General features: G+C 37.3%; 3 protein-coding genes across 6 annotated transcripts in view; all 3 read left to right on the top strand.

Moving 5' to 3' along the window:
* Positions 1-320: 320 nt before the first annotated feature.
* On the top strand, positions 321-3,945 carry LOC143737270 (potassium voltage-gated channel subfamily V member 2). Its single transcript, XM_077228532.1, has 2 exons — positions 321-1,892; positions 3,249-3,945. Exons 1-2 carry the CDS (start codon positions 576-578, stop codon positions 3,546-3,548), a joined length of 1,617 nt encoding a protein of 538 aa, XP_077084647.1. The 5' UTR covers positions 321-575; the 3' UTR covers positions 3,549-3,945.
* A 2,173-nt stretch (positions 3,946-6,118) lies between these two features.
* insl3 (insulin-like 3 (Leydig cell)) lies at positions 6,119-6,711 on the top strand. Its single transcript, XM_077228390.1, has 2 exons — positions 6,119-6,352; positions 6,451-6,711. The coding sequence occupies exons 1-2, from the start codon at positions 6,166-6,168 to the stop codon at positions 6,708-6,710; spliced, it is 447 nt and encodes a 148-aa protein (XP_077084505.1). The 5' UTR covers positions 6,119-6,165; the 3' UTR covers position 6,711.
* A 2,426-nt stretch (positions 6,712-9,137) lies between these two features.
* kcnn1a (potassium intermediate/small conductance calcium-activated channel, subfamily N, member 1a) overlaps positions 9,138-27,756 on the top strand; it is a 45,855-nt gene continuing 27,236 nt past the window's right edge. For 2 of the 4 annotated variants that reach the window (XR_013203595.1, XM_077227681.1), the window contains exon 1: positions 17,825-18,880. Coding sequence is in view for 1 of the 4 variants with exons in the window: in XM_077227681.1 (XP_077083796.1) it covers positions 17,906-18,880 (975 nt within the window). In the remaining 3 variants the exon portion in view is untranslated. Of the gene's footprint in view, positions 9,278-13,689; positions 13,809-17,824; positions 18,881-27,756 lie in introns of those variants that run through there. The other 2 variants (XM_077227694.1, XM_077227701.1) reach the window with 2 other exon arrangements.

Here is a 27,756-nt window from a genome sequence, read left to right as displayed (position 1 = left end):
GATTAAAGGATTTTCACGTTGGATTTGCACTGAATTGTTTATATATCAGACTGAGCACAATATTGTTGATTAAAAGCAACATAAATTGAACTTTTCTGTGAGCATTTAATAACCTTAGTATCCTTGCAACTGCTATTTATCCTTTGCCATTCCTCCTCCAAGGGCTCAATCCTTAAATCACTACACTAATCCTCATGACTGTATTTTTAACCCTGTTGAGGACAGAAAGAACAGTAATGGGATTATGGCATCAGTGAGGTGGGGCAAATCCCAACTCTTGATCTTCAGTTGAGCCGAAACAAATACAGTTGCTTTTTCTTTCTGTCTTTTTAGCTATATTGCAAACTCTAAAAAGCTAGAAGCAGTGGAATATGTTTTCTCCATCTGTCTGAAAATTTATTTGAAGCTTCAAACCAATGCGCATTTTAAAGGAAAGTGGGACGTGTTGGAATGTAGAATCAGCCTTTTTCTGGTTTTATTTCTAACAAGAAGTTACTTTTTTGTTACATTTATTTCTACATCTTTCATTTCTATAACATTTTTCCACATTCGTCATCATTTAAGTTACCCTAATAATGGATCAACGAAGACATCTTAAAATTTTAAAAAAGAGACGTTCAAGTCTATTTGCAAGTGTCAAACTTAATGCCAGCTTTTCGCAGAGTATAGAGGAAGAAGACTGTGCCTTTCCTTTTTCCCAAGACAGCTCTGTGAAACCTTGGACGTCGATGGACAACCTTGATACTCCATCACCTCAGGCAAGTGACAAAAGAGATCAAGAAAAGAGGAAAAGCAGTGAGATAGAAGCAGCAAAGATGCCACACCGCCATTCAACTGTGATCAATGTGAATATAGGTGGGAAAGTCTTTACCATTCCCAAGCACCTGGCTATCAAATACCCTAAAACCAGAATAGGCCGTTTAGCCCTGTGTAAAGATCCCATCAAGCAGCTAACACTCTGCGATGACTATTGTGTGCTCACTAACGAGTTTTTCTTTGACCGAGATCCTACTTTCTTCCACTACATCTTCCACTTTTATTGTAGCAATGTGTTATGGGTAATGGAGAGTCTTTGCCCTGTCAATTTTGAGGAGGAAATGCAGTTTTGGGGCCTGCACTTGAGGGACAGTCCCCGCTGTTGCCGCATTCTCTACGAGGAGAAAATAGACGAGATAAGAGACCAGCTGAAAGTGAACAGGGAGCTTATGGCGGAAATTGAGCCTCAGCACAGTGAAGAGGGTTTCAAGTCAATGTTTTTGGGTGGTTTTCGTAAGATGCTATGGGACCTAATGGAGAACCCATACTCCTCGATGACTGCTAAGGCTTTTGCTGTGTTCTCCAGCCTCTTTGTGCTCATCTCCATAGTAGCGATGACTCTAAATACTGTAAGCGAACTGAAAGATTATAAAATCTATGGAAGAACCTATATGGAGTGTGTGGAGATCACCTCAATTCTCTTCTTCACCTTTGAGTACTTCCTTCGCCTGCTGACAACTTGTAACGTCAAGCATTTTTTGAAGAGTGCGCTTAATTTTGTAGACTTAGTGGCTGTCATGCCTTACTTTATCCAGCTGGTATTTGAGGCTTTTGCTAACCAGGAAGATATCAACGTTCAAGATGACCTGAAAACCATGGCGAGGGTTAGCAAAATTAGCAAAGTGCTTAAAGTTGTTAAACTCATGCGCATCTTTCGCATTCTGAAACTGGCGAGGCACTCGACAGGGATGCGTGCATTTGGCTTCACTCTTCGCCAGTGTTTTGAACAGGTCTGCTGTCTGTTTCTGTTCATTATCATGGGGATCTTCACCTTCTCAGCCCTAATGCACTCAGTGGAGCAGGAGGCTGTAGGAACACCTTTTAGTAGTATACCAGATGCCTGGTGGTGGGCAGCGGTGAGTATGTCTCAAAACATTCACCACATTTAGCACAACTACAGTATGATTCATATATTATTACAAATGGCCAAAAGTATGTGGACATCCAAACGGCATACCTATAGGAGCGAAATCAGGTTGATTGGGACACTTTCCAAGTCATCTCAATGGCAAAAAGTGTCCCAATCATCCTGAATTAACTAAGCAAGTAGTCTTAAAACCATTGCTATTATTAGGATGTTACTGCTATATTAGCTTCATCGGTTCTGGGAATGCTTTCAACAATGTTAGAACATGGATGTGGGGATTTACTCTCATCCAGAGACAAGAGCATCAGTGAGGTCAGACACTGATGTGGGAAGATGGAGTGTGCTCACAGGGGACCAATGGTGATTGGGTTTGGGCTTTGTACTGGTCAGTCTTTCACACCAGACCAGTGTTGTTATTGTTATCTAAAAGTACAACAATAAACAATAGTTTTTGGTAATTGAAATAAAGTTAAAATACAACATAAATATTGTATATTCACAAAATTTGAAATGTTGCCTTGCCAAACTGAAATAAGTTTCAGTACTAGGTAGTAAGTAATATTAGGAAAACAATAAAAATGGCAAAAGCACATGACAAAATTACTAAAATTAAACTAAAATTAAAATGACAACAGAAAAATTAAAATACAAAATAAAAGGCAATTCAAAATATTAATAAATAGGCCTAATAATGCTAAATCAACACCGCACTAGACTCAATAAACAGTTTCATTCGTTTCTGAAGTTCTTTGGTATGCCCCATTTTACAAAAATAAATAAGCAATAATTCTCTTAGGAGACTGTATGGCTGTATTCTTGATTTACTGAAAATATCCAAACCTAATTTGATTGTGTTGTCCACGTTTAGATTCAAAATGTTCAGAGCTTACATAAATTACTTACATAACTTTGATGCTCAAATATGCATCATTATGTGTGTTTTTTTAGTAGTATCACTTGCGTGTGAATGTTTTTAAAAAAAAATTATTGTTATCATTATCATCATTTGCTGTGGCTGCCTGTTGTAGCCCTCTATCCTCTTTAAATTGGTAGTCCTTATCCTCTGGCAGCTGAGTTTAATCTTATATAATACCTTGTAATGCCGCTCAATTGGAGGCATCCATGCTGATTGGAAAAGTTAGATTAGTTTAGAACTTCCTGGAGGCTTACTAAGTATTATACCAAGTTGACTTGCATGCAAAATTTTGACTGTAATCACCAAACTGATAAACTGACATGGAAACATAACATAACAATTTCCTTTCAGTCTTTGTTGTGTATTTTGCAGTGTTCTGGTCCTCATTTGCAATATATAAATCGAAATTGTTTTTTTACGCTGTGACAGGTGAGCATCTCTACGGTGGGCTATGGAGATGTGGTGCCCATATCGTACTCAGGTCGAGTGGTGGCCTTCGGGTGCATATCGTTCGGCATTATTTTGAATGGAATGCCAATCTCCATCCTATTTAACAAATTTTCTGACTATTACGCCAAGCTGAAGGCCCAGGAGTGCACAAACACAAAAGTCCAGCGCGGATTGAACCTCAAGAAAAGATTTCAAAAGAAATTCGAGAACTGCTTTGAGCCTCTAGTTGAGGAGACTGATGAGGACAATAGACATCACACCGGCCAGTGTCATCACTGAATGTCCTTGTCATCCACCCTGCCTTCACTGCCCTTGAACAGACAGCTCAGGTTCCCAGCCTGCCTTGAATTAAATAGGGATTTAAAAGATGGGTGAACGCCAGGTTAAAGAAAATTAAGCCATTAAGATGGCTTACAAATGGCATGTCGCTGACGATCTTTGGTGAACTACTTTGTGCTAGTCTTTTAGCAGTATCTATTCAGTTGTCAAATAATTTGAGGCTTCAAGTGGATTCAAATAAAATGTTATTACAAACTGAAAAAAGTATTATTTGTGTAATCAACACAATCTGTGTTAAAATGATTTAAAGAAATATTTTACTTCAAAATGAAAATTGTGTCTTCATTTACTCACCCTCAAGTTGTTTCAAACCTGTATGAATTTCTGTCTCCTGCTGAACACAAAGGAAGATATTTTGTAGAATTTCGGTAACCAAACAGTTGATGTACCCCATTGAATTTCCATAGTATTTTTTTCCCTACTATGGAAGTCAATTGGGTAAATCAACTGTCTGGTTACCGATATCCTTCAAAATATCTTACTTTGTGTTCAGCAGAAAAAAGAAAGGAAGTGGAAAGCACTGTACATATAAATACAGACAAGAATCCTGAGATTCTGCAGATTTTTCTTTCTCAATTAAAACACAAAGGATTTCAGAGGATCAAGAGAGACTGATGTGGCCTTCAGACATCTTTGGTATATTTAGAGTGTTGCTTTCACAATGTTTCTGTATCGGTTAAGTGCATTTGGATACCATGACATTTCTCAACAAAATTAATTTATGAACATTGTATTTATATAGGCTATACTCCAGTAAGCACTTTTTCACCCTTTCAGATTAGCCCAACTCACATTTTAACTGTTTTTGGAAGGTCTGAAGGGTGATTTCCTCTTTTGTTTCATTATTTGTAATGATTGTTGTTTATCTGTAATACGATAATGTCATACGATTACAAGATCCCCCCCCCCCCCCCCATCTTATATCCATACATCATATTATCATCATCATGCATGTCAAACTTCTATTCTGAAACTTTTACATTATATATTGTTCACCTTTGCTCTGCATTACATAACATACTCCTGCAACTTGCATATATTAAAAAACAAATAATGCGTATGAAAACGGTTTCTTTAAGAGAGAACTAGTTCACTGTGTGTATGTATGTCGCTACATAAATAATTTAATACAATCATTAATAAAAAGCTTTTGGCTCCCTGATGCAGAAGAGACATCTTTTGTATTTAGCCCATGCGCAATGCAAATCTCTTGAGTTGCTTTCCTTTGACTTATTATAAAAGGCTTGCTTTGTATTGTTTTCAGAGTTTTCCCATGAGCATCTTCATTTTTTTTTTGTCAATTCTGAAAACAATGTAAGTGCTAAGCGAGCACGTAAGCTATACCGTCAGTGAGAAGTCAAGTCATCTGACCATGTCTAACAGGATTTTGGGATCAAAAGGACTCATGATGCCAATGTTAAGAGAGAAGTGTTCAACATCAATTAAGAGAATGTAAAGGCAAGAGCCCTTGACAGCTGCATGTTTGTGGCTTTTGATGTACGAGAAAGATCCGTCTCTGCCACGTACAGCAGGGATTTACTGCATAACGGTCAATTATTAATAATTATAATCTACAATGAATTCAGACTGGAATAACTAATGTATTTGTTTGTTATTTATGTTTAACCCACTGAGCTTATCCCACCTGCAACATTTAAGCAGATTAGGGAAGATGCCCACAGTGGGAATTTCCTGTTGTATCAAAACATTTAAAGATAAAATTCCCTTTGTGGACATCTTCCCACTGTTACAAAATAAATTATAAATAACGTTTTAAATGTTTCTAATTCAAAACATTGTAAAATTATTAAATCTTGTCAAACGTTTCTCTAATATAATCCATTGTCACATAGTGAATATCTTAAATAAGAATAAGAAATTATTAAATAAGAATTACATTCATTATAATAATAATTTAAAAAAACAAGAAGAAACACATGCAACAACATTCCACTAGGGGGCTTCTGTCCCATTCAATTTTCACTTCAAAATAAAAACCACATACTGTACTTTTTTACCCTAGCAATCTAAACGAATAAATGTGTCCACAAATCCTCTTTTAACAAATAGACATTGAAATTTTGATATCCAGCATATATTAAATTCATAAATCACTATTATCCAAGAACAGAAAATTTGATTAGAACTGTTAAATAGTCAAGATTAATAAGAGCATAACCATTAAATAAATGTTTAGATAACATTTAGTGATATTCATGGCGGAGGTACATGTTCATTGACGTATTTCAGTAAACTCATAAAAGAGATATTATATGAAAATACGAAAATGTGACTAGCTATCACAATTTTCCTTGACCCCATGCAATACCATATATCACAGCTGACATGTTTTATCTGAAATGCGTTCCAGCTTTGAAGGCCTCAAAGATCAGAACATGATTTTCTTCATTCAAGGCCAGGTAGATTCTTGTAAAGCCATGCATGTCAACAGTCTGATAAGTATAAAAACGCCCAAATGTGGTTTTGGTAGGTAGCCTGAAGTACCTGGACACACTTGAATATTGTGTATTCTAATTTGATCACCCCAAGAAACACCATGAACATTAAGTGGTTTGCTTCTTTAGCTTTATTAAGTCTCCTCGAGACTTCCAAGACTGAGAGTCAAGATGTTCGAGTGAAACTCTGTGGTCGTGAGTTCATTCGGATGGTGGTCACATCATGTGGGAGCCCCCGACTCAAACGGAATGTGCTTGATTCAGACCTTCACTTTGCAAACCACCATAGTAGGTTTGCCTGGGTGTTATTCATTCATTGACCTACTTTATATCTGTATTAATACTGTACATCTTCTCATTTTGATACACCATCTGCCCTTTTTCAGGGAACCTACAAAACTGGCTGGACAGAGATCTCTCTGCACACAAGAAAGGGAGCCTGACTGCTGAGGACGAGCAGTCCCTTGAGAGCGTGACAGAGCATCCAGCCCCCCACCAGCACACAAGCCCCCCACCAGAGCTTCCGGAACACTCCACCACTGTGCAGGATCTCAGCATGTCCTCCAGGACCCGTCGTGATGTCGGTCCAGCGGGCGTCTGCTGTACTTCTGGATGTACCATGAGTGAACTGATTCAGTACTGCTAAGCTCACATCAGATCTCCTAGGACAGATATAAATATGGATATATAATTAACACTATTTATTTTTTCTCGTATTAGTTTCACACATGTCTAGTACAATTATGTGGTTTTGTTTCATTAATACAGTGTATACTTTTTTCTTGAAAGAATGGAAGTGAAATGTGACAACATGCCCCATGTGAGGGGCACATTGTAACATGACCATATGACAGCTTAAAATGTTATCTGATCTAATAAAAAATTATCCAAAAACCCCCCCTCAAATATGTTCTCATTTAAATACAGCTATTAACTTTTTCATATAAAATAATGGCATTTTTTAATAATTAAAAATAAACTCATTTTTGAGTTTGACAATGAACATACCCGAAAACACAGCTATACAACATAGTACAAACCATAATAATAATTTCTGAACATTGATTCACAGTCTTTATTCACCTCTAACTCAACACAATTCATAAAAGTTATAAGTGTGAATTATATCGCTAAACATCAAAGAATATGATAGTTCTAATAGGGGCACATTGTAAGGCAGTGTTACAACGTGCCCCATCTGCACAACTGGGATTTAAACCGGGATTTAACCGGGATTTAAGTCCGGCTAGTGTCTTCTGCTAGTTAAGCATTAAAGAACTTTCTCAACCATTAAATAACAGATTGGAGATTAAAATAAAAATCAGATTTGTCTCATTTTAAATAAACACAAAAAACAGAGATGAAAAATGAACATAAGAAATTTACCTTTGCAATGGTAAAATTAATTTTCAAAGATTTCTGAATTTCTGAGATATTTTTTCTTTATATTGATAGGGCAACTAGTAAATACACTAAGTTTCGTCATGTTAGCATGTGTGGAGGTATTTAAAACAAGTGTGTTACAACTAGCCCCGTGTTAGGTTGTGCCCTGCTCACCCCTAATATTAAAATCAAAAGTTGTATCTGTTATTTATTGTTATTATGTTATTTTATAGAACTGATCTAACATGAACTATGAACAGTTGTATTTTTTATTAACTAACATTAACAAAGATGAATAAATCCTGTAACAAATGTATTTCTCAATGGTGGTTAATATATTTCCTAATGTTAACTAATTAGAACTTATTGTAAAGCATTACCATTGTGGTGCAGGATGTATGAAACTGACTGAAAAGAGTGTTATTTTTTATTTTATAGTGTAAGCCTTTGATTATAGTTGATCAGTTGTGATATATGTTTAGATAAATATTTTAGCTTGCTCATATTATAGCCTTTACAGAACTCATAGACTGGTTATTTGATTGGTCAGAGGGAGATCTTTGTGCAATGAATACAAATAATCAAAGACAATATCTTTGGAAAATGTACTTTTTGAGGTAATTGAACTTGCAGGATGCATATTTGATCAATGACACTAAATAAATAATCAGAATTCAGAATAAAAATTTAGTTAATGATTCACTACATTTTAAAATGTTATGATTTAATCTGATCACTGTGAATTAATTTATTTCTCTCGAGTAGTTCAACATGCTATATTACAAATTTACCGCTAGAGGGTGAACCACTAGTAGCAAAAGGCCTATCTGTTACTTCAAAATCTCTTTCTACATCAAGCCTTATGAAAAATACATCAACAAAACGTGTTATTTCTTACAGTGATCTAAATCAGTACCGAACACATTTTCATACCTTTAGATCAAAGTGATTTGCTTGAAATGCTCAGGAAACGTCATATCAGCTAGTAGGCTATATTCTGCAGCCTACAACAAAATGCATTGATGCTGTTTGAAAAGGGCACAAAAACTCAAATATGCCGTTTCAAACATAATCAATGCTAACACGTATGCAAACACACACGCAGTCACTTTCTAATAGCACCTTGGCTTGGATGAGTAGATGTATTCAGGCCGGCCACACAGACACGTCAGACCTGCTGCTGTGCCACAGCTGCTCTTGATAGCACGTCTTCATTTTCCTCCTCTCGGCATCGGTCTATTACTGTCACTTATTTAACAGTCCAGGACAAATGAAGATAAGGGACTTATGGTGTGTGGCCTAATAGAGGGATCTGTATAAATTAATAGATTGGATGCATAATTATCTGATGCTGAGAATTATTGTTTTCTAACATCACCAGGTAAGTACTACCATGATAAGTGAATATCAAAGAATTTGGTAATCTCCAAAATATCCAATTACACTGCAAAACACAATGTATGTAAATATCATAACAATCTCTGTGTCAGCTTTTTGTTTAGCCAATCAGAAAGGGTTTGAGGCGTTTTCTATCTGTCAATCCTTCTATGCGTTCACAGCGCATATTCCATAACGTTACTGTATATGGGAACGCGGAAAATAATAGCGCGAAGTTTGAACGTGAAGCGGTGTTCATACTTCATAAGGGTGCGAAATGTGTACGATTTGTTACCTGTCAACAACGGTTTACGCAGCAAAACGTCCTATAAATACAGAAGTATAAATACAGAGGTTTATAAAGAGACAAAAAAGCGTCGGGACCAAAAAGAAAGCAAGAAGGAGAGATGAGAGCCTCAAAGTGCTTGTGAAAACAGACGCCGGTGTTGACAGGTAAAACTACCATGGTTAACTGCAATCTGGCGAAAATCGAGTGATGTTTTACAGCACTTTTTCTTGTGTTAAACCAGCGTTTGCCAGTGTACTTATACCCCTCGGCCCAGTAAGGCCCTTTATGAATACCAAATAGGAAATTGGTTCATTTTAACTTGTATTATAAATTGTCTCATTCCTTATAAATGAACTGAATGCATTCACAAAACGTATAGAAATGAATAATGTTATTTAGGTACACTGTAAAAAAATCCCGTTGTTTTTACGGAATAAAACCGGCAGCTGTGGTTACCAGAACTTTACCGTCAAAAATACAGTATCAACGTTATTGGTTTTACAGACTTAACGTAAAATTTACAGTAATAAACCGTATTTCATAATCTGATTTTAATGTTAATTTACCAACCCATTGAAGTATTAATATCTGTTTTGTACCATTGTAATACACTAACAACCAACAATCACCACAGCAGTGATGAGAGTCACGTGATAAATCAAAGCTTATCACAAGCAATCTTCCACAAGAAAGTTAATACTATTAAATAGAAGCTGCTCAGTGTCATTCGCACAAACATTAAACACCATCACGGTAACACACATGAAATTATAAAAATGCAATAAACATTAATTTAACAACATTAAATGTGACATAAAACCCTAATGTACATAACTGATTAGAAAAGAACTAAGAAAACTAAGAAGAAACATAGTTATTTCAATAAAAATACATAAAATGTGAAGTGTCACGCAGGGAATTGTGGGAATGTCAATTTACGGTTTTTCACTGTAAATTATACAATGAGTTGTTCTTTTTCACTTTCAAAAACTGTAAATTTAACGGTATTTTACAGTAAAATTACATTAAATGTACCGTTAGATCTATCACAGTTATTTACCGTATATAGTAAGGAAACTTTCTGTTAACCAATTAACAGTTTTGCACTGTAGCATTTTTACAGTCTTTTACCGTTAAAATCACGATCATTTTTTACAGTGTAATTTATTATAATCAAATTTGATCAATCAAATCATTAAAGAAAGAAGTCATCGTGCAAAAACTTGATTTGAGCTTATCAGCATTGGTCTCTGTTTTTTCAAATCCTAGTACAACCCATCAGCAGGAGTGCAAACAGACTTCACCCACTCCCACTCCACACTCCTATATGTTTTCCTGCCCCTGCACTTCACTTGTGAGTGAGTGGGTGTTTTCACTACAGCTGCCATGCATAATTAAGGATGCAGTGGAGGTGTACTGCAGTGGTGCTGAGCTGCAACACCATTACAGGCCGCTGCAATGCTTGCGCCTCACAAGTGACCGTGTTAAACACCAGAGATCCCTGTTTCACGCATGTATTCCCTCAGTAGATGCTCAGAGAACAAGCAGGATGCTTAACTGTGCTGAGCCCAGTTTAGATTTCTGCTATTTAATGCAGAAATTGTAGATCATTGAATTCAACAAAGATTTTTGATTGTATACACAAACTGACTCCCTGCCTGACATCCTGACAAGCACTACTTGCAATTATATAGTGCACACACTGTGAGGGATGTCCTCACAGGAGATCTCTTAATAGGCTCTGCTTCACCAGTGAGACTTGATCACAACGTGTGGTCCCTCTCAGCAATCAAGAGAACACAATCCATTAATATTAATTGGATGCTGTCTTGCATGCATGCATATGTTATAGATTAGTGCAGTAAGCTACTGCGGTACAGTGCTGAATATTTTTTCATCAGCTGACCTGATGACTCTTCCAATTGCTGCCATGGATGAATGTTTTTTTCTGTAATAAAAAAACACGATGCAACTGCTGTTTTAAATTCTGCAACTTGATTTTTAAATTCTCCCTCATTTTTTTCAATGACAAATTATTGCATTGATTTCAGTGAATTTATAGGCCCCCGAAATCTCAATATATTACAATTTCTTGACATTTACAGGTTTTAAGTATCTACCCCTCAAATGCTTCATTTTAAAGGAATAAATCACCTGAAAAGGAAAATTCTGTCATCATTTACTCACCTGTTGTTCCAAACCTGTATAACTTTCTTTCCTCTGAAAAGGTGTTTTAGTCCGTACGGTGAAAGCCAATGGAGCCCATTGACTTCAAGAATGTTGTTTTGGAATTTGTTGACTCATTTTATGAACAAAAACAGTTTTTCAAAATATCTTTTATGTCCCACAGAAAAGTCCCCCTATAGCTGATGTGTGGTGTGCCGTTGTACTATGGCTGCTGTCGCATCATCCAAGTTCCACACTGGTGGTGATTGAGGAGAGACTCCTGATATGATTGTAATAACAGTACAGTAAAGCTCTATATAAATGCTTCATTCGTTCATGAGGGTGAGTAAATTATGACAGAAGTTGGTTGAATTTGTTTTAGTTGTTACTGCTTGGAGGTCTACAATAGTAAAAAAGGATGTCTGTCCATAGATAATGAAAAGACATTGAATGACATCAGGTGACATCTTGAATGCCTTCCACTCCAGTGAGGTGAATTTTAAGATGACTGACTCACTCTCCTTCAGGTGTGCTGAGGGCTTAATAGGACATCATGAATTCATGTTGAGTACATTCACTTAATCTTGTGTGAAAGCAGATTTCACTCAAAACATGAGAGTATATTACTGATGCTGAGGCTTAATGTAAGGGTAAATTCCACACAAGAAAAGAACACTGAAAAGTACCTGCCCAACTTTGTGCAAAAAGACATGCATAAAGTCTTAGTCTCACTGCATTGTAGGTATTCAAGGTTAAACACAGCTTGGAATTGAATTGGAAATAAGATTGGAATTGTGGAAGGGTGAAATCCGATGGATTTTAATCAGATACGGCATTAAAAAACTGAACATTTGGCTCACCTTCGCTCCTGATGCAAACGGCTGACTTTGGTTTTATTCCCAGCCTCCTCAGTCATTGGGAACCTGCTGTTTCCCCTTTAAAATATGTGCACCCTCTTCGCTAATAAAGTCACTCTGAGGTTGCTTAACACAAACAAAGGAATCACATTAAATTCTGTTTTAAGTGACGGGCTTCTCATGTCAAATAATGGCCCCTATAGGCAAACATGGTGCATAAAACTTCCTAATCCTCTTAAAGATAATTGAAAAAGGAGTTGTGCTTTATTCTTGACTCTGATGCACCTTGCACCGTATAGGCTACAATTGTGTTGAGTAGGCTAATATTGGGCTGAAATGCATTCTTTTTCTTGCATGACTAAACCTACAGCAAATTCATTAATAGTGACAATCAAGAGATGATTGAAATAAGCAGAAATGATTGACAGTAGTTCTCTGATTACACCGTGGATAGAATAATTTCATGACTGAGCCTGGATCTGTCAAATTTTCCAGTAAATTGGTTCACATGCCACTGAGCTGATGTCCCTTACTAGTTGCCTCCAGATTAAAAATAAATACTCTGCCAGGCTGTAAACAAATGCAAGATGTCCATCCTTGTGAGATGTAGAGCCGGTTTCCAAACACTGATCCACTGCACTGGCCATATTCGTCTGTATTCGCAATATAGAGTCCACAGCAGCAGTAAACGTTTATGGTTGTTATGTATCAGCACCTGATCAGCACAGATTCATGTTATAATGACCCCTATACTCCAAAATCCAACATTGTAAGCATAATAAAATTAACATAATATCCCAGGATTAAATTCTAATATCTTTGCTTTGTTAAAATATATGTGCTTTCATCAAACATGCTATGTCGCTGAATCATTGCCCTCGTGCTCCTATAATGTATTTGTTATTTAATTATATCACCATGCATTTATAAAGACCACGGAGATGTAAAAGCAACAATAGTCAATTTAAGAGAAATGGTGTCTCCAGTGATGCGTCCATCAAGAATCTCTTTATTCCGAATGCTGCATACGAGCATCGTTTTAAGATAAATTTTGCTGCGGTTTGTGCGTGCACGGGAACCCCCGAGCCCCCACCTTATTCATCCACCCCCGCTAGTCTCTCAACAACCAATATCTAAAAATAGAACAGGGATCCCCCCATCAATTTACAACACGTCACAAGGTCATATAACCCTCCTCTCACGATCTTCGATCAATACTACGGCGTGACGGTCCATTAGATGTTGCAAGCAAACCAATAGTGTGCTGCACGTGAAACACATTTTCGCGTGGATTTTTTGCTTTTTGTCCCCCTCAATTAAATACGACGATTAGCCTAATTAACTGCGGTGGACGTGTTTTATATTATATTCCGTTTATATATGCCTTTCAAGGGGTAAACGTTCAACATCTGGAGATGAAAGTGAAGGGGAAACACAGAGAGTTCTCGCGCCATCGGTCGCATGTATATTCACGCGCTGGAGGGCATGCCCGTCACTAGACTGTCACAACGAGGAATTGTGTCTGTGTGGACTTGCTTTTTTTAGTCGTGGACATTACGCGCGATTCTTATTTTTAATCTTATTATATATTTGTATTATTATTAGTATTATTGTGCTGATGTCATTGTCAGGAGCTTTCAAAAGGATCGTATGAAGATGTGTAAAGTGTAAGGTAAGAAAGTGGAGATTCTGTAACTTAACTGGACATTTAAGTTTTACTGCCACAGCTCACTGTGTATTAGCTGTTAGTATTAGCCTTAAAATGGTAGACCAGATGCGATGAAAGAAGGTTTCTTTGAAGCATATCTTTGTGATGATTTATTCTGACATATCTTCATGTTGCCCTTTCATTTATAGCCTACTGACAACCTTTGTCAGGGAAGATGAAAAATATGTGACACCCTCCACCCCTCCATAAATCCAGGGGCCTTTTACTATGTTTTGTTTTATTATCAAATTTGGCAAGGTTTTCTTTTTCTTTCTTAGTTATGTGCTGTTTAGGCTAAATTTTTTGTTGGTTGTTTTTTTCTTCTCTTTCCAAGTCAGGTCTTATTTTGTTTTGTGACTGGCATTGATAGCTAAATCTATTTTACATAGAGTAGCAAGCTGATCACTATGAACTTATTCTCTCCTCATTGTTCGTGACAACGGCAACATTAATAAAGTAGCAAAAAGCAAATAATAAATTGTAAATTAATAAAAAAAAAAAAATCAAAACCAGTGTGATAGATCTAGGCTGAAGGGGCCTAAATGATTCAAGCTACAATGCAAATACTATATTAAGGCTGTCTATTTTTAACAAACACATCTTTCAACTCTAGATTTAATTTTGTTTTAGTGGCATAAAATGTACAATTTGAATATGTGCTTGCGCAAATTCAATGTAATTTCTGTTTTAAAAAGCAAGCATGTTTGGTGCATTAAGTCTGGTTCTCGTCCTCTCCCACTAGGCATTTATAATAATCTTTGTGGATCACGACTCTTGTCGGCTCAGTTTAGGTCCTTCATTTCCCCTCAAAATATCCTTGTTATGTGAAAGAGCTGATTTGTTGTCTCATTCTCATTACATTCCATAGATTGTATTGCTCTGTGATGCGTGATTCAGAGGTAATGTCTCTCAGTCAATCAGACGTTAGGGACTGTATATGCTGCATATTCAATTGTGCATACTGTCCATTGCAAACTGACCGCAATGTCTGCCTGATTCTTTTTCAAATTAGATGCATTTGAATCATTAGACGTGTGTGTGTGTGTGTGAGTGTGTGTGTGTGTGTGTGTGTGTGTGTGTGTGTGAGAGAGAGATTCAGGTTACTTTTTCATGCAAGTAGGCTGTCGTCCTTCATTTTAGGATGCTCTATAGTAAATTGACACTCACTGATAAATTCTTCTCTATTCATATTTTACTAAACACTATACACAGCTGTATTTTATAACACTGTATGTTGTACTATTAATAATACAATAATGGTGCATGAGAATATTAGACAAAAAAAGAGAGATGTGGATTGCAAAATGCCTTGACATTTACTGTGCATATCTTTTGCTATCTGACAACGTGACTTAAACTGGTTATAAATAATGGGATTTGGAAAGTTTTGTTTTTACTAAAAGGCTATACTCAAACATTGGGGTATGATGTATCAATATATCACAACAGTTACATTTTTACACAACATTTTATAGTTGCATTGCAAGGAATGAGTTTCTGTAAATGCTCTGTCATCTTTCATTCAGTCATCAGTTTATTAATTCACAGTAATTTGGCCTTAATTCTCAGGGTTTCTTTGGTAAAGGCAGATGCCTGTCTATCAACCATGTTTGTTTGTTTTTGGCTTTCCATGACAGCTGTTTTCTTTTAAATCTGTTCCACAAACCTCAAACAAAATCTTCTGCATTTATATATTTTAAATTAAAATGTGTTAAGTTATTTAATATATTGTTGTATATTAAGCCATTTATCATGTGATGAAAGTTTTTCTGTGATTGTAGGTGATTTCAGGGGACATTTGGTCCTCAAAATGTAAACCCATCTTTATGCTCACTATTTCCAACACTCATCTCCATTCTCATCATCCAGCATAATGGGATGTCCTCAGTAAACTGTCATTGATATTATTGAGGAAAGTCATTTATACTTGGCCATTCACAAATGCTTGAAGTCTTTTATCTCTAACATGCGAAATGTAGACTTGTCACACAGAAATTGGATGATGAAGTGGCATTCAGTGATTGAGGATTGAAAATTAAACTGAGACCTCTTATTGCACAAGCTGCAAGTGCATGTAGGTGGAAAATGTATTTAAAGATACAAAATTACAAAAAAATTATGTTTGTCTGCACTTTTTAAAATATTTAACAATCACATTTACACGTGCAAACGATACTGACTAAAAAAAACAAATTTGCTGTGGTAATTGACAGCAGTGAATCTGCTAAAAACCTTTTTGTAATTTTTCCAGTGTCCATCTCTTTGATATGCCATAATGTCTTTTTGGAATAAGCGGAATCATGGAACTTGTCGTCATGCTGATGGATCTAATAATGTTTATGGGAAATAATGTTAATGGATGAGTGAATACATTGATGTTTTTAACACGACTGTGGTATGAAGCAGGGTGCGATTGCTAATGAGAGACCGATATCAGCGCCACACGTGAGTCCCACGGATATAAAGGAATGAGGACATTTCGTTCTACCGACCGAACTACCCCCAAGTGCTGAATTAAGACTGCATTTGAGTGTTTTGAAAGTTATAATGTTATATGTGTTATTTTATTGGCTGTATGAGACTAGCAGTAAGCTAGATCAACATTAGAATAACATATTGACCATATTCTAACATTTCATCATGTTGAGCTATTTAACATTGATTTGTTTATGTAGGCCTACATTTGCTCAATAAACCTGCCTAATAAAGTAGCTAAATGCAAGAGCGGCGTCTCAGTCAAGTCGAAGTTTGTCGCAGACGTGGAGCTCTCGGCATCTCAAAAATGCATACGCCGATATTGATCCTCGTTTTATTTCTCCTTTTGTTCCAAGTCTTTCCATGGTCCACAATGGTCGAACAGAGTGCCGCTTGACGTTACGCAGCTGTCCACATCCGTCACCATGGTTACTATGGCGGTACAAGTGGAAACCAGGGATAACGCGGATATTACGTCATTGACAGGCGACAAGTGAGAGGGATGGGCACTATTTTAAATTTTGAATTTCTCTGAATTGACAAATTCTTGGACATGTTTAGGATAATGTAAGTACACAATTGAAAGACATATATAACACTGTGCAAGTAGTTTTTGGATATTTTGATACAATCTTACATATTGTACCTTGGCTTTAAGAATTATTCATTCCACATTATATAACAGTCAGTCAGAGCAGTGAACAGGTTGTTGGAGAGAAGGAAGTCAAAGTACAAGTGTTGTTTTTTTTGGAGCAGAATTTCTCCAGACATCTTTTTCTTAAAACATAGGTTAGGCTCATTATTTGTTTACAGAACCTATACTGTTATATAAAACAGGGTTGACAGATAACCTGGGAATATCAGGGATAGTGAATGAATACAATCTTGCAAATAATATTCCATGGAAATCTCTAGTGAATATACAATTTTATGCTTTTCAGTGGTTAGCCTATCTTTGTAAGCTAACTCTTGCTGGTCTTTGTGAGCAACATGTTCTTTTGGGAATGTTCTCTATTGATTATTCACTGATAAACTGATCAGTTTCTTTGTCCATTAAAACGTAATGATAATTTGAACCGTTAAAAGCCATATCAGACTCGCAATCGTCCTGAATGAAAATGCCCGTCAGATATTGCTTCACTATTGTCTTGCAAGTTGCACTCAACCCTCCGTTATCATTATGCACGCGGTGGTTTGGACACAAGCTTTATGTCGAAACATTAACCAATTTATAACAGCGGTGCACCTGTCATGTGAAGTGATGCTCGTTGTTTTTTAATATGCCATTTAATGGCAAAAACTTGAAAAAGAGAATCCCGCCAAGACATTCAGCTTTCGCCGCGTGCATGACCTTGCTAATACCCAATTCACATTTCAGGTTTAATCTTATCAACTGTAGCCTAAACATAAAGCGGTTTTCATACGAGGGTGGTGTTCATCTCAGTGATGACGTCACGAGGCAGGTCTTGCTCAAGCCCACCAATGAGACAAGTCAGATTGGTTCTTTTGGGGCACATCGCAATGAATGGGTGTCGGTGCTTTACAAGGCAAAGGAGCAACCACAACAAGACGCGGATATTGAGGGGATGCGGCATCGGCACGCGGGAGCTGTCCACCAGCAGCACACCAACGACGCGGACGCTCGTGACAGTGAGAACGAAGGATCTAGTCCAGTCGCCCCGCTCTTTAGTCTGCCGCCCCCACCGCCATCGATAAAGGAGCTATCCACCTCCTCAAATCATAGCCGACATGTACAGTCTTGTCCGGACCGCGGCACCAGGAACGGCGAGTGCCTGCATTTGACCGGTCACTGCATCCTCGCACAGGGAGCGCACAGTGACCGCCAGTCTTACGAGAACCAGCCGCATCCGTTTCCAGGGGCCTCATCTGGCTATCAGTGTCATTCTGAGGGGCTCTCACAGAGCTGCCATTCTCCTCAGCAGAAATCTTCCGTTTCCCCGCAGCCCTCCCCATTTGATCTGCTGCTGCTGCTGCCGCCTCTTCCTTCGCACATTTCTTATACGCGGGATACGCGCCAAAATAGTGCTAATTACAAACAAGAGATTGTACAGCGTGGCGTCGGGGAGGGGGGGCGTCGAGACCAAAGCCAGTTGCTGCAGCAACCTTGTTATAATCAACATAGGGACCCCTCCTTCGAGCTACTCTTGCCAAACTCTGGTCAAGGACAGATAAATACACGCGAGGAAGCCGAGAAGGAGAGGCAATTAATTGAGCCTCAGGCTCAGTTACTGTTGGGCAGCAGCTTACCCATCAACTACTGCATCAGCAGATCGGAGCAAGTGTGCAGAAACCAGCAGGAGCTGCTGTTGCAGCATCAGCTTCAGGAACACAGCCTCCAGCGGCGGCAGAGTGACCGAGACGGCAGGTACCAGGAGGAGGGAATCGCACTCTGTCAGCCGTATCAATGCGAGCGCGCGCTAGAGAGAAACTCGTCGGTGTCTAGTTGCGAAAACTGCAGCCCCCCGTACGGCTCCAGCAGTCAACTGTGGCCAGAGCCCCACGACAAGGAGGAAAGGAAAAATCGAGCAGGCAAACACAAGGTAGTTTTGTTTTATATATGTATGGACACCAGCACAGCTTTCAATATGCCACTCATATAGAATGCGCTGCGTTATATGCGACCACGCCTGTTGTTGTTGTTATTTTGTTGTTGAATAATCGTGAGGTTAAGCTTTTGAGCTAATTTGATTTGCTAAAACGTGTATTCGTAAGCAGCCTATCAACACGATGACATCAAGCACACTGCATCTCATGTAGCCTATGTACTCACGCGGACATGAAAAACCAACGCTCTCTCTCTCTCTCTCTCTCTCTCTCTCTCTCTCTCTCACATACACACACACACACGTTTGTTAATTTTAAGTCTTAAATTAAGCTCTTAATATACAATTTCAACTAATCCTTACAGTCATACAAAGGCATAGTAAGTAATCCAGCACTGAAACTTTGATTGATTTTATATCAATTTTCACTCTTCGTTTCCGAGTCTGAGCACCCGTCTGCCACAGGACAGAACATCTGAAATGAGATCCTATTTCACTCATAACTCAATTATGATTAACCCAGTTCCTTAATTTTTTTCTTTTAAATCTTCAATCTTTCTTTACATGTACAGAATTAAAACGAATTAATACTACTGCAGAAATGTTTGTTATATTGATATGTTCCACTTTTACAGCGTGCCCAAATGATGCCCTCATTGTTTGCCATGCCAGTGCCATCATCTGCAGATCATTCAAAAGACTCGAACAGCTCCCAGGGCTCCATTTATTTTTCTGACCATGTTATCTGATTCCACTCACCGAAGCTCCATTCGTGTCTCCAATCTGCTTCATGCTCTCTCTCAGGTCCTGAAATACCTTTTAATAGGTCGATCACAGTGGCTTATCTGCTTGGGTGGTAGTAGCCAAGGCTCATAAAGTAAGGGCTTATACACAGAATATATGGACAAATAATGTGGTGATTAGATCAAAATCAGCACAAATCCATTTCCTGCAGTAGTACTTTGGTTTATTATTGTTCTTCATCAAGAAGCATAATTGTCCATTCAGTAGAACACACCATATCACATGCAAAGGATCACTTTTTGTATACAGGAAAACATTTGTTTAACTATCTTCTTTCTGTTGTGGTTAATAATTCACTTTTAACCATGTAATTTCTGCACCACACTAAAATAAAGTTGCTGCCTTAATCAACTTGGATGTTTAAGTCATTTCAACTTAAATTACATTAAACTGACTTAAAAATGTTTTTTCAATCTTGTATAACTTGTAAACAAATTAAAAAAATCGCTTAACTTATTTTGGTGAGTTAAAGCAATGTAAAAAATATGTTGTCATAACTTACTGATCATATAGTCTTTTACAGTGTACTAGTCTCACCAAATGGATTTGTAAAAAATAATATAGAAAACTAAATAAAAAAAAGAAGAAGAAGAATTTAAAAGGTGTTTCCCGAACAAGTTACTCTCGGCACCTTTAGCTAAAATGTTGTATATTTGTTCACCAATGTACAACATGTTCACCAATCATCCCAAATACAGACTTTTTCTTTTTAGCTGTTTTCAGAGTTTAAAGGTTGGATTAAACCCGAGCGCAGCAACGGTACGGCAGGAAGAAAGCTAACAAAGGATGAAAAATAAACTGACCTTTTCAAAGAAAAAAAAACTTGATATCTGATGCTAGATAGTTGAAAGGAAGGATACTAATGAGAGTATAATGTCAAAGGAAACTTATTTAGGCAGAGAGTCTTATCAGTTGGGCAGAATATTGCAGGCAGGGTGGAGTCAGAGACCTTTAGTACCTACTTCTGAATATTGTGCTCTATGTGTACAAGGTTTGTTAATGGGAGACATGTTGCTCCAGTAACGCAAACAAAAGGACTTTTGGAATACATAAACCTTACATTATTTTTCATCTGAAGAACTGCAACAAATAACCTTCGATATCTGTCCCACACATCCATTTATTGATACTCCATTTAATTTAATTGTATCATTAAATTAAGCTTTGATTCTCAGATCACGATTGCTTTGCTCAAGACGTGTCTAGCTGTACCCTGCAGACACACTGGCAGTTTTCCCAACAGAAAAATGAGGGAAGACATCATGTATAGTTCTATTTTTTTTAAATCAGACAATTTGATATTGTTTTTTGTGTGATATTGTTTAATAAGTAACTTTGAATCAACATCCATAACATTTTGCTGGTGCTCTTATAAAAATAACTGTTTACTAGGCTGATATACTTACCGGTGCATTTGTAACATTTTGTTCAACCACACGGTTCTGGCTAATAGCTTAAACAAAAACTATTTTGGCTAAGAGGGACCAATCAAGTATATACAGTTACAATATCCTGTGACACAAACTGAAACCTAATAGTAGTTTGCTATTGTGGCTTGTGACACCACAGTTCCACAAGCACAGACACTGTGCTCTGAAAGGCTTAACATATAAAACTGCGGTTTATTTGTAAATGCTTTCTTATTCTTCCTTCTTGTCAGTGTTTAATTTCCTTTTGACTGGCCCCTCTTTGCTTGCTCAGTGATCCTTGCTCTGGTGTTGAAGTAATGTCATGCGAAACATCTGATACACCTCTCTAATATAATTAATTAATATATTATATGATGAAAAATTAAAGACTTTGTGAATGAAAACGATCAGCAATTTAGTGTCATATCAGTCCTATCTCCATATTAACACAATATCACTGTTATCAAACTGTCTATGGGCAGTGTTCGATATAATTAAGCACCAATATCTAAATGTATTACTGCCATGGCTTCTCTTTATCTATAATGAAAACAGGCCTGGTGTTAGCCTAATTCTGCATTATTTGTGACATCTTTAACATATGAAAAAGAAAGACAGCGAGCTATCAGAAAGCGATAAAGTCTAATTTATTGTTTTAATGAATTAACTCATTATAGCAGCATGTTCCACTGATGTTCTCCTGTTTATAAAGGGGTTTACCACCTCAGGGTTTAATGCTGTTGTTCCAAAAGCCATGAAAGTCTGCTTCAGAAAAACAATTGTAAAAGAAAGAGGACAAGGAAAAGGCTGTCTTTAACCATTTGAAGTCTCCTTCTAATGAAGTCTTTCATTATTCCTTTATCTTCCTAGACACCTCATTTCCTCTATGACTTAAAGTCCATTTAAATGGGATCCGTTTACGCTAAAGGTTTTACGGAGGACATTCGACCACAACAGCCCATCATACAGAGGCTTTCAGTGTCTTGTGGCAGTACGCACATTTTCTACGTTTTGTTTCTTTGTGCGTTTAATAATGTCTAGCATCATGTCAGGAAGTGTGTAGTTTAAACTCAGTTGACCCCCACAGGCAATTGCATGATGTTGGAGAAAATGGAATTATTACTTTTCATTCACTAGTGATACCTAATGGTCAAAATGCCAGTGTGATAACAGGAAATGTGTTAGACTGGGGGTTGCTTAAAGTGAGAATATGAGAAAACATTTCACCTCAGCTGGTATTGGAAAGTTGTTTATTTAAATATGCAAACATCAAGATATGGAAATGTCTTGGTAAAGACAAAAGGAAATAAATTATTTTAGTCTCTACACCTATAGCTAGATTATTAGCATGCAAACATTATCATTATAATTTTTGTATTCCACTCTAGTTTGTACAATGGGGTTATAGTTTTATATTGTTTTTTATTATATATATATTTTTTTTTTACAATTAATTCTTTTTGAATGTGACCTTTTCAGGTCAGTCCTAGTTGCGTTAGAAGGAAACACGTAAAGGTTGCATAACGCAGTTAAGCAAAGCGAACGGTGTGAATTTGTATAATGCACTGCAAGTACCCTCTCTTGGTCGTCCAGTACAAAAGGTGTCCTTTTTGAAAACATGCCTACTAGTGATGTGGTTTTGCATTATAGCTGTCATACAAAGGTAGATGATTCTGTCGGCATATTCTCCCGTCACTAACGCAGTGATTTTTTTTTAATACCATTACTTTCAAAGTGGCCTGTTCTGTGTTCAGAGCCTCCTATTAATAGTCCTGACATTAAAAATTTGACACACTCAAACTTGCATTAGCTGATGGGGAGTTTGGAAATGGTGTTGTATTAAGTTCAGAATAGCTAGGAAAGAAGTGATATGATATGGCAGTTGTAGGTAAAGCCAAGTTGTTAGACTGAAAAGCCACTGTGACAGGCCTGTGTAAGTGTGTGTCTATCATAGATATACACATAGATGCCTCAGAGTCTGCTTCTGTTGGCCGCTATACGTAAGCTAAGCCGTCCGCAATATTAGAATGGTCAAAGCCGGTCGGTGAATAGGCTACTCGAGAGGAAGTTGATGTGTCTGCAACCGTAGTTATATGCATATGAATATCTACATCTGCAATTGTCTTCTGCAGATGATTTAGGATTTAATAAAACAAGATGAAGGCGTTGTTATCATAATTGGTAATGAAGTTACCATAGTTTAAAAATGTGTATTATCCAGTTAATACATTCTACCAACACATTCTCACCTGTGAAAGGTTATGCCATTTCTTTGGGAATTTAAGGCCTTGTCCATTTTGGGAGCGTGAAACCGCTATTTTTTGAAACCGGGTCCCAGAGTGGATAAATCTGAAAACAACACCCTTGCGTTTTCGTGTGTACAGGCAATTTGTATATTTTGTGAAACGATGATGTCATCACCCCACGTGTCCACCCTAGTCAGACTCTGCTACGTCACGCAACAACAACTGCGGACTACATGCTTGTGTTCGTGCTGCAGAAGTTACTGAGCCTATTTTATTTCTTTATTTATTATTTACTTGAATGTATTTATATTTTATTTCTTTATTTATATTTTCTTTCATATGCCATGATTAAGACATTTCATATTTTGTACCAGGCCATTTATGGTTGTTTATATTGTTCAAAAAAGTTCTTGGTAAAAAAACTTTTTTTTTTACCAAGAAGAAGGTGAAGCTACTGAGCCTAATATATAGAGAGCCTAAGTCCCTCCCCTCTGCTTCCGGCTCATGGGACCTTATTTCAGAAAAAATTTGTATGGTAGTCAATGGCGAGAGACAACTTATCTTTTTATTCCGTCTGAACTGTGCCCTGAATTACACATATGATGTTTGTCAATTTAAAAGATAATTATGAAAGTCAAGAAAGTCACAGTTTGTCATAAAACAGAAGAGTAACATTTAGTTTCATGTGAAAATCACTCAATGAACTACATCTCTCGTCTCGCACTATGTACGTCACCAAGCTCGTGTGTGTGCAGTCTGGTACAAAACACAAAGGCATGACGGCGTAACGTTACGATTATAACGTTAGACTAGCTATAGAAAAAATGACAGACGTTAGCTTCAGTAAAATTAGCTTCATTCATTGAGAGAAAAGGTAAGACGTCACATGCGCGACTTTTGGGTTTGTAGTCTTTGTAATAACGTATTTCACAGTCTTATACCTCTGCGACTTTCTTGAGTTTAAAATCATTTAAATTGACAAACATCATATGTGTAATTCAGGGCACATTTCAAACGGGCTCCAAATATTTGTTGTCTCTCGCCATTGACAACCATACAATATTTTTCCGAAATAAGGTCCCATGGTGGTCCACCGGAGAGGAGGGACTTAGGCTCTCTATACTGCTCTCTAAATGCTCCAAGTCTTCTCCGTTCTTAGTGTATCTCTGTGGCAGAATTACAGCGCCACATACTGGTCTGGCATGTATACTACATTGTTTTGAGCTGGTTTCAGTGGTTTCGTGCATACGGTTAAACGGTAAAGTTTGGATAGGGAAAGCTCTGGCTTTGTGTGGATGTGGCCTAAGGCCTAAATCTCAGCTGAAGCTGCACAATGTTGTGGCATCTTGGAAAACTTATTGATTTTTACTGTGAGTGGTGACAGCATTGGCGTGTTGACCGTTCCAAAATGGCGGATGCGTCAATATGTCTAGAGTGATCTATACTCTCTATGATGTCTGGATGAGATTTTACATTCTTCAACAGTCGATTTGTTTGTAATCAGAGTATCTATTCCATATTCATTTGATTAGAATTTCATAAACAATGTTTTCAGTTTGGATTGAGTTTTGAATTTGAAGTGTTTCCTCAATAGCCATTTGAACCGCTAGAAAATGGGCGGTAATGAATAGGTTCTATGGAAATATATTAGGTTTTTATTACCCGGTGCAAATGTGAGGTGACAGCTAACACACATTTGTAGTCAACATCAGTAATTTGTGAAGAAATTTCTGCTAAAGCAAGATTTTGCCAATTTTTTTCTCTTTTGTTCAAGAATGTTCAGAGCAGGTGCAATGCAAATGGACCATAATATTTTGTTTTGTTGTCAAGTCAAGTCATCCTCATTTATATAGCACTTTTAACAATGTAGATTGTTTCAAAGCAGTTTTACAGAGATATAAGACATATAATTTAAGGTAACAGAGATTGGTTTCGTTTTATAGTGGTTATTGAAAAATGTTTTTTCCAGCTAAAGTTAGTTTTGATTGATTCACTTCCGTCTAAATGATAATTTGTTATTAAATTAGGGGCCGCTAAGACGACACCGTTCTCTCTAAACAGACTTTAAACGTGAACCTGTGCTAGACGCTGATGGCGTTCACATGGGCATTAAGAATTGATTCTATAGTTATGTGCGTTTGAATATATGTGCGCAGGTTTGTAATTCTTACAAACCATGCCTAAACAAACTACTTGTCTTGTCTATAAATTTTGATGCAGAATTTTATTTTATCTTATCACTTCGGGTAGGTACGCGAACCAAAAAATTCCACAACGCTTTATCTGTAGAGTGGTATAGGGATCCTCCATAGGGAGAGGCTAGTTGGCACTTCAGCACTGCATTGTAATCGGGTCCAGGCGAAAGTCTTTGTCAGATCTGGAAACGGCCTGGATCCGGCAGGCTGCGGGAAAACCTCGGGATAAACAAAGACACTTAAATTAGCGTAGATGCCATTCTTCTTATGTTGTAACGAGTACATCAGGATTTAAGGGAAGTGTTCCCAGTTCCGGCTGACCTAATCTAAGCAGCCTAATATTGAATTATAGAAGTCTATAGAGTGTTATGTGAATGCTATAGGTCAAAGAGATGTGTTTTTAGTCTAGCTTTGAACTGACAGACTGTCTGCTTCCCGGACAATGTTAGGAAGATTGTTCCAAAGTTTTGGTGCTAAATAGGAAAAGGATCTACCGCCAGCAGTCGATTTAGATATTCTAGGTATTATCAACTGGCCAGAACTTTGAGATCGCAATAGACGTGAAGGACTATAATGCGTTAAGAGCTCGCTCAAGTACTGGGGAGCTAAACCATTTAGTGCTTTGTAAGTAATCAGCAATATTTTAAAATGTATACGATGTTTAATAGGAAGCCAATGCAGTGTTGACAGAACCGGGCTAATATGGTCGTACTTCCTGGTTCTGGTAAGAACTCTAGCGGCTGCGTTTTGAACTAGCTGTAGTTTGTTTATTAAGCGTGCTGTGCAACCACCCAGTAGAGCATTACAATAATCTAGCCTTGATGTCATGAACGCATGAACTAGTTGTTCCGCATTTGTCAATGAGAGCATGTGACGTAATTTAGATATATTTTTAAGATTAAAAAAATGCAGTTTTACAGATACTAGACACGTGACTTTCAAATGAAAGATTGGTATCAAAGAGCACACCCAGAGACTTAACAAAGCAGCCATCAAGTGTTAGACGGTATTCTAGGTTATTACGTGTGGAAGTTTTTTGTCCAATAATTAGAATCTCTGTTTTTTCAGAATTTAGTAGTAGGAAAATACTAGTCATCCAATTTTTTATATCAACTATGCTTTCCGATAATTTTGTGAATTGGTGAGTTTCGTTAGGTTTGGAAGTAATATAGAGCTGAGTATCATCAGCATAACAGTGAAAGCTAATTCCATGTTTCCTAATGATATCTCCTAAAGGTAGCATGTACAGAGTGAAAAGCAGCAGTCCGATAACTGAGCCTTGTGGTACGCCATACTGAACTTGTGATCGATAAGACATCTCTTCATTTACTGCTACAAACTGATAGCGGTCAGTTAAATATGATTTAAACCATGCTAGTGCTATTCCACTAATGCCAACATAGTTTTCTCGTCTATTTAAGAGAATGTTGTGGTCAATGCTATTGGGCTGGACCAGAATATTCGAATATTCGAATATTCGTTCGGTGGGTTGGTATTCGATTTTAAAATTTGACATTCGAATATTCGTTTTTTTTTTTTTTTTGTGTTTTTTTGCACACCTGGGATCCCCCGCGAAACGGTTCTCACTCGCGCTTGAATAAGGCCGGCGACACACTGGCTGCATGGCGTGAGCGTCTCAGCTGTGTGGCATGTACGTTTTTATTTCAGCTCCCATGTTAACAGGTTGGAGTTTGCACACTGCCTGTGTGAAACACGCGTCTCAGGCGCGGCTCGAGCCACGCGGAAAATGCGTGCATGCTAGAAATAGAACCGACGCCTAACTGCAACGGGAGTGTTCTCTGGCTAGAGCGCAGAACAGCGGAGTTTGTATGGACCGAAGTGCATGCCTGAGCTTGTGTTTTGGGTTAAGCTGCGTTGCTTTGACATTGTGGAAAATAGAATAATAGAAACAAAATGTATTAGCCTTTTACCCGTTATTATCAATCTAAATTAATCTCGTTTTTAATTTAACTTAATTTCGTTTTTCTTTATTTAAATTTTGTTTTTTCTTTATTTAAATTTCGTTTTTTCTTTATTTAAATTTCGTTTTTCTTTATTTAAGTTTAGTTTTTCTTTATTTAAATTTCGTTTTTTCTTTATTTAAGTTTCGTTTTTCTTTATTTAAGTTTCATTTTTCTTTATTTAAATTTAGTTTTTTCTTTATTTAAGTTTCGTTTTTCTTTATTTAAGTTTCGTTTTTCTTTATTTAAATTAATTTT

This window comes from Siphateles boraxobius, unplaced genomic scaffold (assembly GCF_051911475.1).
Source record: "Siphateles boraxobius isolate OS27281-9 unplaced genomic scaffold, OSU_SipBor_1 1, whole genome shotgun sequence".
Lineage (NCBI taxonomy): Eukaryota > Metazoa > Chordata > Actinopteri > Cypriniformes > Leuciscidae > Siphateles > Siphateles boraxobius.
Note: the sequence above shows the minus strand (reverse complement) of the source record. Positions and strands in the feature narration are given on the sequence as shown.

Coding starts and splice junctions, on each gene's coding strand:
- LOC143737270 (XM_077228532.1), top strand. CDS start 576: ATGGATCAACGAAGACATCTTAAAATTTTAAAAAAGAGACGTTCAAGT. Junction 1,893..3,248: donor ATGCCTGGTGGTGGGCAGCG/GTGAGTATGTCT, acceptor ACGCTGTGACAG/GTGAGCATCTCTACGGTGGG.
- insl3 (XM_077228390.1), top strand. CDS start 6,166: ATGAACATTAAGTGGTTTGCTTCTTTAGCTTTATTAAGTCTCCTCGAG. Junction 6,353..6,450: donor TCACTTTGCAAACCACCATA/GTAGGTTTGCCT, acceptor GCCCTTTTTCAG/GGAACCTACAAAACTGGCTG.